Source organism: Pecten maximus, chromosome 4 (assembly GCF_902652985.1).
Source record: "Pecten maximus chromosome 4, xPecMax1.1, whole genome shotgun sequence".
In the NCBI taxonomy this organism is placed as follows: Eukaryota; Metazoa; Mollusca; class Bivalvia; order Pectinida; family Pectinidae; genus Pecten; species Pecten maximus.
In genome coordinates, this window is record NC_047018.1 from 10145029 (window position 1) to 10160975 (window position 15947).

Here is a 15947-nt window from a genome sequence, read left to right on the forward strand (position 1 = left end):
TTCAAATTCAAAAATAGTAATTTGGCCCATTTTTGAGCAAAAAAAGAGTAATTCTTAACAATTCTTGCCAAATCTATTGCATCAAAAAGAGTAATTTGCTACTATTTCGAGAGAAAAAAGAGTAACGACCACCACAAAATAGTAAAGATTACTATAAAATAGTAGTAGTTGGCAGGTCTGCAATACCATTAGACAGGTTTAAATTAAAAATCTTCTGGGGTTAGCCCAACAATTACCATTTGACCTCATGGTGCCCTAATAAAGGCTCTACAATCCCACAATATATCTCATGTAAGACACTGAATGTTTGACAGAACCAACATATTCAATAGGCATTTTTTTTTTATTTCTTTTTTAATCAATGTCAGTGTTACTACTGCAAATAAGTTTGCTAGATGTATACCTGTAAGTGGTGCTGTTTCACTAAGAAATCTCATCCGAGACACAATGTACTACTGGGTAATTATTTAATAATATCTTATCAAAATTATCTACTTTTGCACACCACCTCACCTAGATCATCTGAAGTATGCTCACCTAGATCATCTGAAGTATGCTCACCTAGATCATCTGAAGTATGCTCACCTAGATCATCTGAAGTATGCTCACCTAGATCATCTGAAGTATGCTCACCTAGATCATCTGAAGTATGAAGTTCAAGTGAGCAGTAGTGTAGGAAATGGAGCCTGGACAAGCTTTTCTTTTCATAAAGGTCAAAGGTCAAAAGTAGGGGTGTAACGATACAGAGCTACAAATCGATACATATATTTACATCACTGATGATACGATACACTTTCAACCTTATATTGATGATATAATAACAATTAATTTTATAAGTATTAACAAGTCAACTTGTATGTCCATTGTTGGTCATTTTAATGAAACAATGTCTTGTTTTGTTGTTTTATTTTCACAAAGTTATGGTTGTCCATTATATAAAACACATTAAAAAAAAAGCAGCGTAGAAGAAGTATACCTCGAACAGACCTGGCTTTGACTCATAAAACAATGATCATGAACTCTCAAAAGTGTTTGGTAAGGCCCAAACCTCAGATTGTAGAGCTACTATAGACAAGGAGAAATTGGATCTTTTGATCAAAGATCCCATAAACCTGCCAACAGGGAATTAAACACAATTATTGTTGTTCTGATGACAACTACCTTCTAGTTGAAACATGTAAACAACTCAAGGAATCTGGACGAAACTCCGTGTTGGGATCACTCCTCCTTACTCATTACCTGGATTTTTACGCGAGACCTCTGGTATCTTTTAGGATCCACAGCAGTTTTATCAGGATCAGTACCAAACTCAACTTATAGGGATATTGTGTCTCCACTCCACCCCTGACATAACACAAATATCATTTATAGTTCCTTGGTTCTGATGAGGGGGAAATAACAAAACCCTTCATGAAAACCCTTTTCTCAAAGCTATATGTACAGAAAACATGTATATTGTAGTCTGACAAAATGACAATAAATTCTTCACTAATGTATTATATTCTTTATCTAAAAGACATATGAAATGACAAACAGATGATAAATGAGTAACTTTTATCAGTGTTTAGAAATGTAAGATTTTACAAACAATGAAATTTAGATGTGTTGCTGTCAAAAATGGAAGTACATAAAAGAACATAAAATCCCTCCCTGTCCCGACGGCTGTCTCTGGTCCTCAAAATAACGCTCAAGTAGACCTATAAAAACACGACGGCTGTCTCTGGTCCTCAAAATAATACTCAAGTAGACCTATAAAAACACTGTCACTAGAAGTATCCTCATCTCCAACAAATGTTCAATGATGACTTTAAAAGTTTTCTGGTAAATGTCCCTGTCATCACAACTTGACAAACATATCAGTCATTGATGCAATATCATCATAAAGATTCCAGATAGCAGCCATTGTTTTTCTCTTCCCCCAGCCAGCTAACAGATTCCTGCCGACAGTCTGCAGCCAGCACTCCTTCTGACACATGCCTTAGATAGGTTTGATTTTGAAGTGAAGTCCAATGAGAGAGAAGACCAAACATTTGAGATCTTGTACAAGGTAGTAAAATGTCCTCAGGCCCTCAGGATCTCTGCGTGAACGAAACATCAAACATCAATACAGTTTTATATCAGTAAGTTATGATTCCAAACAGCCCAAAAGGTCATATAATTGATGATATATAATAAAAAATAACTGGCATCCAACCAATTACATGTATAAGTTATGAGACAGATCACTGATTGACTTTTTTTCTTTTCTGGTCACTTTATAATATAACTTTCGACAATTACTACATAATGTATGAAACAATGTTTTAGCTAAATCAGATAATGAATCATATATGTATACATACTTGCTCTGGTTGACATCAACAAGTGATCCAATTTTGGATGTTGTGAAAGAAATATGTTCATCTCCAATTACGATTTCAAGCTCCTGAAAAAACAGTATTTATATTCAGACATATGAATTGATGATAAAACAGGTAATGATTGACACATGACATCAAAACTACCCAGCAGTTACTAATGAACCTTATGGAAGTCCAATATTTATCTATAGGCCTTATACATCTAAACACCAAATTAGATTGAAATTGGAAAAATATTAAATTTTGTTCAGAAGGCAACAAATGGCACTCATCTTTTCCAATCACAACCACATCGATGTTGGCATTGTCTTTCTTGTGTCATGATCTACATACATATTAATTTTCATCAAAATCAGACACTATCTATATTTCAACCAAACAGAAGTTGCAATATTTTTTCTATTCAACTTTAAAGCATGTTCAAATTCTATACTGATCCTTTCCTCCAAGTTTTGTATCAATTTGATAGATAGAACAAAAGTAAAGTTTGCTAGTAAATGGCAGCCATATTATCAAATCAGAAAATGAAGGTCAGCATATATTGTGTTATACTTTACCTACATACCTATCTCAAAATAATTGGCCAATATTGAAATTACAACCAATCAAAATTCATGATACAGATCTGTATGGAGGCCATTTTGTTGACAATTTATTTTATTCAACATTAGAATTTATGTAAAGTTTTACGCACATATCATTGAACCAAAATGATTACTGTAGAACATACCTGTCTGCCCACTCGGTCAGGTGATGGCCAAACAGCATCATCTTCCTGGATCACCTCAGAGTCCTCAATGATACGCTTGAGTTCCTCCATTACTGACTTGTGTACAAATGCCTTTCATCAAACAGAAAGAAAATACTGAATGTGTGATGCATGACATTATACTTACATACTTACATACAGTGTGTATATCAAAAGAACAAGATTCCAATGTGTACAGTAAAACCTTTAACACACTGTAACTCCATGAACCCATGTTGATTGTACAAGGAATACAGGGTATTCGAGGAATCAGAGGTTGGTCAAAATGTGGGTCGTGTATGATATGTATATAGTACATTACCTGTGCGTCTCGTCTTGGTAGACAATGATTCATTCACAAACAGCTCCGTAAATGACATATTTAATTCTCATGAATGTTCCATGTTAATTGATAATTTGACGAAATGTGATTATCACTTATACAAATGATATTTTAATACTTTTATAACAAATTCACAAGAGGAAAAAGTAAAAATGTCATTCACAGTACCGCTCTATTATGGGAATATTGGTGTAACATTGCATAATACTTAGTTGTAAAGAAAATACTAAGACATAGCACAGTTTACAACATTTAATAACAGTTTAACTAATAATGAAATATGCACATGAGAAGCTTCAACAACACACAATTCAGTTGTACACACATACAAATGATAAATTAATTTGTCTGAAAAATATGTGTACACTCCCAGTCGATCAGCAGTTTACTTTCTGAATATTCACAAATTTTTACTTTCTGAATATTCACAAATTTTTACTTTCTGAATATTCAAAAATTGTTACTTTCTGAATATTCACAAATTTCTTAGAAATGCAGCCACAAAGCAGTTTTATTATGTACCAAATAAAGGTACAGATATGCTATCAAGCCAATATTAATCCCGGTGGTATCAATTATCCTGCTCAACACTTGTACAAACACCAGGCGCTGTCGATCAGCACGGTCAAGTGTGACACAGGCAAATCATGGTTCCTGTTCGACAAATACAGGGTAAAATTATTATGATTTGGAAGGAACAGGGATAATTGGCGAGTATTCAACGAATAGCAGTTTGAGGAATAGATGGTTTGATTACGAAGAATGTTATTGTATAAGGAAACAGTCGGGACTAAGTGGCCGAGTTTGATGAATACAGGGTATTCAGGTAAATGCAGGGTATTCAGGTAATGAGGGTTCTAGTTAGAGAGGTTTTTACTTAGTTGTAAACTTGTATGATCCTCTGACAAAGACACAAAAATAACATACAGTAGTATATAATATGTACTACATACTGAAGTACTTCTTGTCCACTTCATTTGACACGACATTGACTAAGATTTTAAATACCTAGATTCCTCTTTTTGGTTGATAGTGAGGAACTTAAGGGAGATGGCACAAATTCCCAACCCACAGGTTTAATTACTATTCAATATGAATATCATAAACATGTATAGTACAGACTGTTGGGATGGGTTTCTGTGTTACAACATGTACATATAAACCAAGTGTATGATAGGGATTCTATGTCAGAGTTTATTCTGTCTCCTTTGTATTTAAATATAAATTCATCTGAATTTACTAAGGTGTACATGTGATTTTTAAATTTGCTGAGTTTTACAAGTTATGGATATATAATCATTGTTCATTAAATAATCATGATCATGATCATGATCTACTACTAAAAAATTGGTACAATCAACATGTCTATGGACCAGTTGATAAGTTGAGTAAGATTTGTTTATTTTATTGAAATTCTCATGTAAATATAGATGTATCATTGTGTTAGAATTTGTTAATGGTTTAAACATAGATACAGAAAACAAATGCCATCTAAAGAAATCACTTTATTAGGAATTAACTTCTAATTAACACTAACAAATTGAAATGCATACTATTTAATATTTATAGTACTAGTACGTATATGCACAGTGTTTTCTTAGTCAGTTCAGGATATTAGCACACAAGTGAGTTTTTGTTCAGTATTAGCAAGAAATTGGGGTAAACTTTTTGTGATGTATGTACATGTTGGAAAAATAAGGGTTTTTTTCCATTGAGAATGGTGTCACATATATAACCCCAAACTAAATAGATAGGAAAAACACTGGTGCACAAATATAGGTTCAAAAAGTATGGAGTAGATTTATGAGGAGAAGGATAGTTGGAAAGTGGCTAATAGAGCTATAGTAAAGCACATCAAGTCAGACTTACACATTCAAATGGTGGGAGATTGATCTGCTCTTTATACCCAAACTTATAAGGTAATTAAATTAACCAAAGGTCAATACGAGCAATTACTCAAAGATGCATACAAAATAAATTAGATGCTAGATTACCTCCTTCCTGATCATGGTGTCATTTTTGTAGTTTGAGTTGTTGGCATACCTCAATTTGCCTGAAAACAGAAGCAGAGATGTAAAGTTAATATAATTTCAACCAATATATATCCATGCTCTTAATTAATCATGTACACGGATTATCCCCAGCGATAATGTTAAGCAAAGGCGAAAACGTAAACAAATTGATCCATGGATATGAAATGACATTATCATGTTATTATTTCAAATGAAATATCAACAAATCTCTCGATCAGTCTTTTTTTACTCAATTTCCTTTTAGTTGATTCCTTTCATTGTTTATGGTTTTTCATGTTGTGGATTGGATTTCGACATTGCGGAAATCATGAGATTTCATTGAATTGCATTATTACTAAAATACTTATGTAAACACGAGTAACTACAAATGTTGCGATCACAATTTCTGCACATTCAGGTTCGTGCGACGCGTGAATACTGTAATCGATTTTAAATTTGCTAGAAATTCGATTCAAACACGTTGTGCCCCGATTGACACCGGAGAAGAATTTCGATGCTCATTACTCTACACACTTAAATCACAATGTTTCTAAAAGAAGCATACAAATTCCGCCATCTATAATCTATCGCTTACCATCAGGTCTAAATTCAAATTCAAGGAATTCGTGGCCAAATTTCCCTCTATGTCCAACATAATATCGTAAGTAGAAATCAGAGGACGCCGCCATTTTGCAAGATGCAGGTTTTCTAATAGCTTTTCGGCGATTATACGTTCCGGAACGAAAAAAAATAAAATTAGAAAAAAATATAGTATTAAATTTCGTTATCGAATTACATTTATATCAAAATAGTATGGTTTTTAATGTTTACATATGGAACCAAAACAGTGTATTTCAAGACGATAAAACATTTTTTATTTAATTCTAATTTTTATCCGAAAAGTGGCGTTGATTCTTTACAATCAACCTGTCTTAATAACGCTTGTATCGCATACTTCCTAAACATTCAAACGTTGCAATAACGTTGATCCGTGCAGTAAACTACATGAGCATGGGTGAAGAATTTCCAGAAAAGCTTATTTCAACTGTGAATTGTAAACAAGGAGCTGTGAGGGCCGTTAGATTTAACGGTATGACATCTTATCAATATGTAAATATACATATATTTGTCACTGTGTCCAGAGTCGTATGAGCACAGGAATTGGAATTGGACCAGAAGAAAATAAATAGAACGGGTCAAAGATGCATACAAATTATTAGATCATGGTGTCATTTTTGTAGTTTGAGTTGTTGGCATACCTCAATTTTCCTGAAAACAGAAGCAGAGATGTAAAGTTAATATAATTTCAACCTACATCCATGCTCTTAATTAATCATGTACACGGATTATCCCCAGCGATAATGTTAACCAAAGGCGAAAACGTAAACAAATTGATCCATATGAAATGACATTATCATGTTTTCTATTATTTCAAATGAAATATCATCAAATCTCTCGGTCAGACTTTTTTTACTCAATTTCCTTTTCGTTGATTCCTTTCATTGTTTATGGTTTTTCATGTTGCTGGATTGGATTTCGACATTGCGGAAATCCTGAGATTTCATTGAATAGCATTATTACTAAAACACTTATGTAAACACGAGTAACTACAAATGTTGCGATCACAATTTCTGCACATTCAGGTTCGTGCGACGCGTGAATACTGTAATCGATTTTAAATTTGCTAGAAATTCGATTCAAACACGTTGTGCCCCGATTGACACCGGAGAAGAATTTCGATGCTCATTACTCTACACATTTAAATCACAATGTTTCTAAACGAAGCATACAAATTCTGCCATCTATAATCTATCGCTTACCATCAGGTCTAAATTCAAATTCAAGGAATTCGTGGCCAAATTTCCCTCTATGTCCAACATAATATCGTAAGTAGAAATCAGAGGACGCCGCCATTTTGCAAGATGCAGGTTTTCTAATAGTTTTTCGGCGATTATACGGGTGGTAGAGAATTTGTGTATCCCGAGCCGAGCCCGAGCCGAAGACCCGAACCCGAGCTTTGGATATTTCCGTTTTTCTCCTTCATTACTGAATGGATTAAAGTGATTTTTTCTACAAAGATTTGATTTCAGGTTTTAAATCAATCCGTGTAAGTGGATTTTCTTAAAATGTATTTTAACGTCCTAAATCGACGATTTTCATTTTTTAGGGGGAGAAATTGTGTAGCCCGCAATCAAGCGTGACTATTCATGTTTTTTGCTAATTATTTCCGATACATGCTATTATTGAGAAATATTACTAGATACAAACAACAAGTAAATATAGCTGATTCTTAAAATATAAATTTCAACATATATCTAATGTGACTTGATGTCAAATTTTGACATTTTTGTAACCGCGCCGACGATCAATGAACTCGCCGTGTTTACCGAGCTTTCACCGAGCCCGTGCTAAGGGCAGATAACTCTACCGATCCCGAGCTTTGTAGAACGTTTAGCCATTCTGGTATAAGAATGTTTCCGGGCTCTGCGACGAGGACGCAGTTCTACAAAGAGCCCATATCATTTTATTTTAATGATTTTATATATATTTACCCATCTTTTCATTATTGTTTATCACATTAAAATATTTTTATCACCATATGTACTTTTGTATTTTTTTACGTAGAAAATAAAGTTTTCATTTGTGTTATAAACCAATTCACTCGTTTACTTTTCATCTGTTACTAAAGCTATTTCTTTTAGTAAAAAATATTTTCATCAATGCATGATTTTAATACAACTACAGTACTATTTTCCTATTGTATTCTAGTTTGAATTTTCGAACATTTAGTACAATGCCAAACGAAACTGTCTCTTGAAAAATGAAAATCTGACTGATCACAAACACATCTATTGTGAAACCACCTATCGCAACCAGCGTCACAACTTACCATATCATCAAAAACATTAGAAATATGACATCCATCTGACTCACAATCGATAAAAATATCATAAGTTAAGGCTTGAGAAACTTTCTTTTTTCTGTATTTACTAAGTTTTTTCTTTGGAAATTTAGAAAACCTACCATTTAAAATTCAATTTACTAGATGCTGTCTCATATAATCTATGTCGAATTCTATTTCTTCACTACCTTTAAACCCATTAAAACAAAACTCGACTAAATTAGCGATGGCAAAAACCCCACAGTCAACCCCATTTGTTTGCTGTTGTATGCTAGGTAAAATTGTTTTTAAGATTTTCCTATTTTCCCCGTATGATGAACTTACCTGCATTTCTAAGGACGCTGACAAATGATCTTTCTGCTTAGTTATACCTAAATTGTTTCTCTTAAATGCCCTGAACATAACACATAGTATTTCCGCATAATTTTCTATCCTTTAAAATATCATCTTTTTCTTTAAAACTTATTGTACTCTTATCGTTATCCATCCAAATACGTTTTGTTTCTACTGGCTTACAAATTGACGGTCTATCATCTTCCATTATATTTGATAATCTCCTATTTGTTAAAGATAATCTAGACCTAGGTTTGGGCTTTTTAGGAGTACCGATGTCAGAAATATCATGGAGGGGAGAGATTTGATCAGATTTCACTGGAGAAACTATTGTTGTGCTTGGCGTTGAACATAGTACAGAATCACCTAACTTAGTTAACTTACTCACATATATCACTAAAGGCTTTACTAATGTACAGTCACAAAGCTCGGGATCGGTAGAGTTATCTGCCCTTAGCACGGGCTCGGTGAAAGCTCGGTAAACACGGCGAGTTCATTGATCGTCGGCGCGGTTACAAAAATGTCAAAATTTGACATCAAGTCACATTAGATATATGTTGACATTTATATTTTTAGAATCAGCTATATTTACTTGTTGTTTGTATCTAGTAATATTTCTCAATAATAGCATGTATCGGAAATAATTAGCAAAAAACATGAATAGTCACGCTTGATTGCGGGCTACACAAATTCTCCCCCTAAAAAATGAAAATCGTCGATTTAGGACGTTAAAATACATTTTAAGAAAATCCACTTACACGGATTGATTTAAAACCTGAAATCAAATCTTTGTAGAAAAAATCACTTTAATCCATTCAGTAATGAAGGAGAAAAACGGAAATATCCAAAGCTCGGGCTCGGGTCTTCGGCTCGGGCTCGGCTCGGGATACACAAATTCTCTACCACCGATTATACGTTCCGGAACGAAAAAAAAATAAAATTAGAAAAAAATATACTATTAAATTTTGTTATCGAATTCCATTTATATCAAAATAGTATGGTTTTTAATGTTTGCATATGGAACCAAAACAGTGTATTTCATGACGATGAAACATTTTTTATTTAATTCTAATTTTTATCCGAAAAGTGGCGTTGATTCTTTACAATCAACCTGTCTTAATAACGCTTGTATCGCATACTTGCTAAACATTCAAACGTTGCAATAACGTTGATCCGTGTAGTAAACTACATGAACATGGGTGAAGAATTTCCAGAAAAGCTTATTTCAACTGTGAATTGTAAACAAGGAGCTGTGAGGGCCGTTAGATTTAACGGTATGACATCTTATCAATATGTAAATATACACATATTTGTCACTGTGTCCAGAGTCGTATGAGCACAGGAATTGGAATTGGACCAGAAGAAAATAAATAGAACGGGTTCTTTTTAGACAAACAAAATTGATTTTCTGCTTTTACCTGTTTGAAATAATAGTCTAGGCTAGGGAGCTATGAAGGGAAAGTATTTTATATGAAAAAATATATTATACAGGTGGGTGGTCATGAACCCTAAATTAGAAATGGGGGGGGGGGGGGGGTGGACAACTTATATGAAAAAAAAATCTTTTTATACTTTTCCTTATGCCTTATGGGGAAAAAGACATTTCTAAGGTTCATATAAGGTGACTGTCCATCATATATTTATTATAATTATTGTATGCCAATGGCATAAAACCTGCTATACAGTATTCTTGTCTACCTAATTAATTTAGCAACACATTTCTGCTAAATTGGGAAACAATGACAGTCCTTTAATGACAATGAGACAGATATTCCTTCTTATTGATAATTCATTTTCAGAAGAAGAAAAAATGCCAGAAGCCACTGCTCAGTCAATCACAATTTTTCATTTCTGGTAATGATATTCCATATCGTTTAAGTATGTGCTTTATACAAATTGCATATATGATTAATTAATTACCGGGTAGTAGGTCTAACTGGCTTGTGCAACGTTAACTGTTGCAGACAAAATATAAAATCGCAGATAGATAGTAAGAACCTTCTGACTGGAGCAATATATGTGTCTGGCTTTGTAGAGACTTGTCCAATGGGAAAAGTTATAAAGATATGGAATATTTAAAATGTTTTTGCTCTATAACTTTTGAACCTAGTTTGATTTTTTTAGTAACACATGTTTTGTATGTTTAGTTGGAGGGGATTACTGTCTGACTTGTGGTAGTGACAAGTCTGTACGACTATGGAATCCTCACAGAGGTATCGCCCTAAAGACCTACACAGGCCATGGCTATGAAGTACTGGATGCCCAGTCTTCCAGTGATAACAGCCAGATATGCTCTGGAGGAATGGACAAGACTGTCATGTTGTTTGATGTAGCAACAGGGAAAGCTGTTCGCAAGTACAGAGGTCATGCAGGTAATTAATGTAATCATTATTTGTCAAGTACAGAGGTCATGCAGGTAATTAATGTAATCATTATTTGTCAAGTACAGAGGTCACACAGCTAATGTAATCATTATTTGGAAAGTTTTGTCATTTAAAATAATGACAGAATTAGATTATGAATAGAAAACGATTTCTTAATTAACCTTTATCTTTGATGAATGAAAAAAACCCACAAAGATTTAAACAGAAAAATGAGTAGTGTTGGTGTAATTTGTATGATTATATGTTTTGTATAGGAAGACATTTGAACCAATCAAAAGGAACAATTTGATTTACTGTATCTAATGATGAATAAATGAGTTTTACATGTTGATTTATACATAGGTACTGTGAACTGTGTTAAATTCAATGAGGAGTCGACGCTGATCTTGTCTGGGTCCATAGATAGTACAGTCCGTATCTGGGACTGTCGCACAAAGAAGATGGAACCTATCCAGGTAAGGATAGCATAATAAAGTTTATGTTTGGATGTAAAACACGATTAGGACAAATTTAATGGAAGTGGCAAAAGAAATTACAAAAGAAGTGGGGGTTTTAAATTTTTTTTGTTTTTGTTTAAAAAATTTGAACAAAAAAAATTTTTTTAAAGAAAAAAAGGGGTTACTTTTTTAAAAAAAAAGGAAAATCCATCCGTTTTTTAGAATAACCCTTTTTGGGGGAAAAAGGGGGAAATTAAGTAATAATAATAATTTTTTTTTTTTTAACAATTTAGGGGGAAATTTTGGGGATTTTAGTTTTTAAAATTAAAAAATTTAAAATTTTTTAAAAATTTTTTTGGAAAAATTTTTTCATTTAAAAAGGGGGTGGGTTTCCCCCCTCAGTTTAAACACAGGGGGGCGTGGTTCCGCCTTCCCCCGGGCAAGATAAACTTTGGAAAGGGAAAAAAGGGGGGGCTAATGAGTAAGTTTTTGAATATAGGAAAATTAATTAAAAAAGATTTAGGAAATTCCTTTTTTGTTTTCACCCGGGGGGCCCCAAAATTAAAAAATAAATTTTAAAAAGATTAAATTTTTAAAAGAAATTTTTGGATTTTCCTCATAAAAACCCGAACAAAAAAAAGTTTGTTCTAATTAGGTTTTTTCCCAGGGTCAGGGGTGGTTTAACGGGGTTTTGGGGGAAGGGGGGAGAGATGATGCTCAATGAGTAAGTTTTAGAATATAGGAGACATGTTTAATGAGTAAGTATAAGGATATAGGAGACATGCTCAGTGAGTAAGTGTTAGGATATAGGAGACATGCTCAGTGAGTAAGTGTTAGGATATAGGAGACATGATCAGTGAGTAAGTGTTAGGATATAGGAGACATGCTCAGTGAGTAAGTACTATAAGGATATAGGAGACATGCTCAGTGAGTAAGTGTTAGGATATAGGAGACATGATCAGTGAGTAAGTGTTAGGATATAGGAGACATGCTCAGCGAGTAAGTGTTAGGATATAGGAGACATGCTCAGTGGGTAAGTGTTAGGATATAGGAGACATGATCAGTGAGTAAGTGTTAGGATATAGGAGACATGCTCAGTGGGTAAGTGTTAGGATATAGGAGACATGATCAGTGAGTAAGTGTAATGATATAGGAGACATGCTCAGTGGGTAAGTGTTAGGATATAGGAGACATGCTCAGTGGGTAAGTGTTAGGATATAGGAGACATGATCAGTGAGTAAGTGTAATGATATAGGAGACATGCTCAGTGAGTAAGTGTTAGGATATAGGCGACATGCTCAGTGAGTAACTGTTAGGATATAGGAGACATGCTCAGTGGGTAAGTGTTAGAATATAGGAGACATGCTCAGTGGGTAAGTGTTAGGTTTTAGGGGACATGCTCAATGAGTAGGTGTTGTACCACAGGAGACATGTCCAATCATTAAAAAGATAATATTTAAATTGATGTTAAATATTTTTTGAAATAAATGAAGGAATTTCTGATTTTCACTCAGGTACAAAGGCCATAAGAACAATAACTACAGACTGGATAGCTGTCTGAATGTCCAGGATACCCATGTCCTCAGTGGATCAGAGGACGGTAGCGTGTACATCTGGGGTTTAGTGGAGGTAATTACAGGACTCTGTGTGTGTTGTCTTTTCCTGGGGTGAGATTAAGATGAGTTATTTTAACCTAGAGGATTAAATATTGATGAAACCATGAGGTTTCTGTTTGATTTCATTCCAAGGGTTTGAATACTTCGATCTATATCTCGATTACCGGGAATTTTGGATTTCTTGCCAAGTAATATGATTATAAGACAGATTCTATAAAATCAGCTATCTGTAATGTCACAGTAAGACACTATCTGTGATGTCACATTAAGAGAATATATGTGATGTCACAGTAAGACACAATGTGGTGTCACAGTAAGACACTATCTGTGATGTCACAGTAAGACAATATCAGTGGTGTCGCATAAAGACACTATCTGTGGTGTCACATAAAGACACTTTCTGTGATGTCACATTAAGACACTATCTGTGGTGTCACATCAAGACACTATCAGTGGTGTCACATTAAGACACTATCTGTGATGTCACAGTAAGACACTTTATGTGATGTCACAGTAAGACACTATATGTGATGTCACATTAAGACACTATGGTGTCACATTAAGAGACTACCTGTGATGTCACAGTAAGACACTATCTATGGTGTCACATTAAGACACTATCTGTGATGTCACATTAAGACACTATGGTGTCACACTATCTATGGTGTCACATTAAGAGAATATCTGTGATGTCACAGTAAGACACTATATGTGGTGTGACATTAAGACACTATATGTGATGTCACAGTAAGACACTTTCTGTCTGTGATGTCACAGTAAGGCACTTTCTGTGATGTCACAGTAAGACACTGTGATGTCACAATAGTGACCTTAAGTTCAGATCGACATCACTAGTAGAAATGGGACTTGTCAGAAAGTCACTTTAAAGATACTGCCTGAGTGTCCTTTTAGAATGGTGGTAAAAAAAAAATTATCGTTACATGAGAATCCTAATAATTATGTTTTAATGAATATAACATTGTTTAACAGTATTTATTGATTGGCTATAAAGTAGTTTTTAGTACATAAAAGATCAGCAAATAATTCGAAATTGATAAGAGTGTAAATAAATCTGAACTTAAATTGTAAATAATTAGAAATTTGAAGGGAGTGAAAATGAAGCTGAACTCATAATTACAATGAAAAATAACTGTCTTTAATGAGTTTTATTAAAATGCCAAGTACTGCTTTACTTATGTTCAGATTGTAAGTCAAATGATGGATTAAATAGGTGTTTAGTGTAAACAGACATATTACAGACTTTATGATGGACTATCTAAATGATGTAATCTTTAGTTCACACAGGGAGTTCACTAATACTTAGTATCTTTATGCCAGGCTAAAATTTTGAAGAAGTTGGCTCATGGATCAGACAAGGCTATACACTCGCTTGCCTTCCATCCTGAGGATACATGTCTTCTGACTGCCAGCATGGACAAGATGTATGTGTGGAAGTCTAAATACGCCCCTAGCAGGGACTGAGGGATGCTATCCTCCATGAATTGAAAAACAAGGTACTCCAAGTACTTGAATGGAATGTAGTACTGTCCATCATCAAAGAAAAAGTCAAGGTGCTATAGACACTTGACTGGAATGTGGTACTGTCTACCAACAACTGAAAATCAAGGTGTTATAGACACTTGACTGGAATGTGGTATTGTCTAGCTACCAACAACTGAAAATCAAGGTGTTATAGACACTTGACTGGAATGTGGTACTATCCACCAACAACTGAAAATCAAGGTGCTATAGACACTTGACTGGAACGTGGTACTGTCTACCAACAACTAAAAATCAAGGTGTTATAGACACTTGACTTGACTATTACTGTCTACCAACAACTGAAAATCAAGGTGTTACATACACTTGACTGGAATGTGGCACTATCTACCAACAACTGAAAATCAAGGTGTTATAGACACTTGACTGGAATGTGGCACTGGACTGCACTGTTACTGTCTACCAACAACTGAAAATCTCGGCCTAGGTACTCCAGACACTTGACTGGAATGTTACTGTCTGCCAACAACTGAAAATCAAGGTGCTATAGACACTTGACTGGAATGAGGCACTGGACTGGACTGTATTGTATCAGTATACAATTTATACTCCAATACAAGAGGATTGTAATAGAGTACACCACACAAGGGTACTATAACTGTATAATGTATACTCCATGACTAGAGGACTGTAACAGGATACAATGTACACCCCACAAGGGGACTGTAACAGTGCACAGTGTACACCACACAAGGGCCCTGTAACAGGATACAATGTACACCCCACAAAGAGACTGTAACAGTGTACAATGTACACCACACAAGGGACTGTAACATTGTACACCACACAAGGGACTGTAACAGTGTACAATGTACACCACACAAGGGCACTGTAACAGTGTACAATGTACACCACACAAGGGCACTGTAACAATGTACAATGTACACCACACAAGGGCACTGTGACAGTGTACAATGTACACCACACAAGGGCACTGTAACAGTGTACAATGTACACCACACACGGCACTGTAACAGTGTACAATGTACACCACACAAGGGCACTGTAACAGTGTACAATGTACACCACACAAGGGGACTGTAACAGTGTACAATGTACACCACAAGGGGACTGTAACAGTGTACAGTGTACACCACACAAGTGCACTGTAACAGTGTACAATGTACACCACACAAGGGCACTGTAACAGTGTACACCACACAAGGGCACTATAACAGTGTACAATGTTCACCACACAAGGGCACTATAACAGTGTACAATGTACACCACACAAGGGACTGTAACAGTGTAC

General features: G+C 34.7%; 2 protein-coding genes across 4 annotated transcripts; one reads left to right on the forward strand and one right to left on the reverse strand.

The window, feature by feature from the left end:
• Window positions 1-1489: 1489 nt before the first annotated feature.
• On the reverse strand, window positions 1490-7404 carry LOC117325194 (protein mago nashi homolog 2). 3 transcript variants are annotated; one of them, XR_004532210.1, is made up of 6 exons: window positions 6059-6187; window positions 5446-5504; window positions 3091-3201; window positions 2343-2425; window positions 1750-2078; window positions 1490-1697 (listed from the first exon to the last, which is right to left on the reverse strand). XR_004532210.1 is itself a non-coding variant. In XM_033881220.1 (5 exons), exons 1-5 carry the CDS (start codon window positions 7375-7377, stop codon window positions 1979-1981), a joined length of 447 nt encoding a protein of 148 aa, XP_033737111.1. In that variant the 5' UTR covers window positions 7378-7404; the 3' UTR covers window positions 1490-1978. The 3 variants fall into 3 exon arrangements, 2 of the variants coding, with proteins under 2 accessions (XP_033737111.1, XP_033737110.1); XM_033881220.1 differs by lacking the exon at window positions 6059-6187 and adding an exon at window positions 7284-7404 and having other exon boundaries at window positions 1490-2078; XM_033881219.1 differs by having other exon boundaries at window positions 1490-2078.
• A 2441-nt stretch (window positions 7405-9845) lies between these two features.
• On the forward strand, window positions 9846-15466 carry LOC117324879 (WD repeat domain-containing protein 83-like). Its single transcript, XM_033880706.1, has 6 exons — window positions 9846-9972; window positions 10846-11070; window positions 11425-11537; window positions 12119-12243; window positions 13034-13148; window positions 14474-15466. Exons 1-6 carry the CDS (start codon window positions 9888-9890, stop codon window positions 14615-14617), a joined length of 807 nt encoding a protein of 268 aa, XP_033736597.1. The 5' UTR covers window positions 9846-9887; the 3' UTR covers window positions 14618-15466.
• The last annotated feature ends 481 nt before the right edge of the window (window positions 15467-15947 follow it).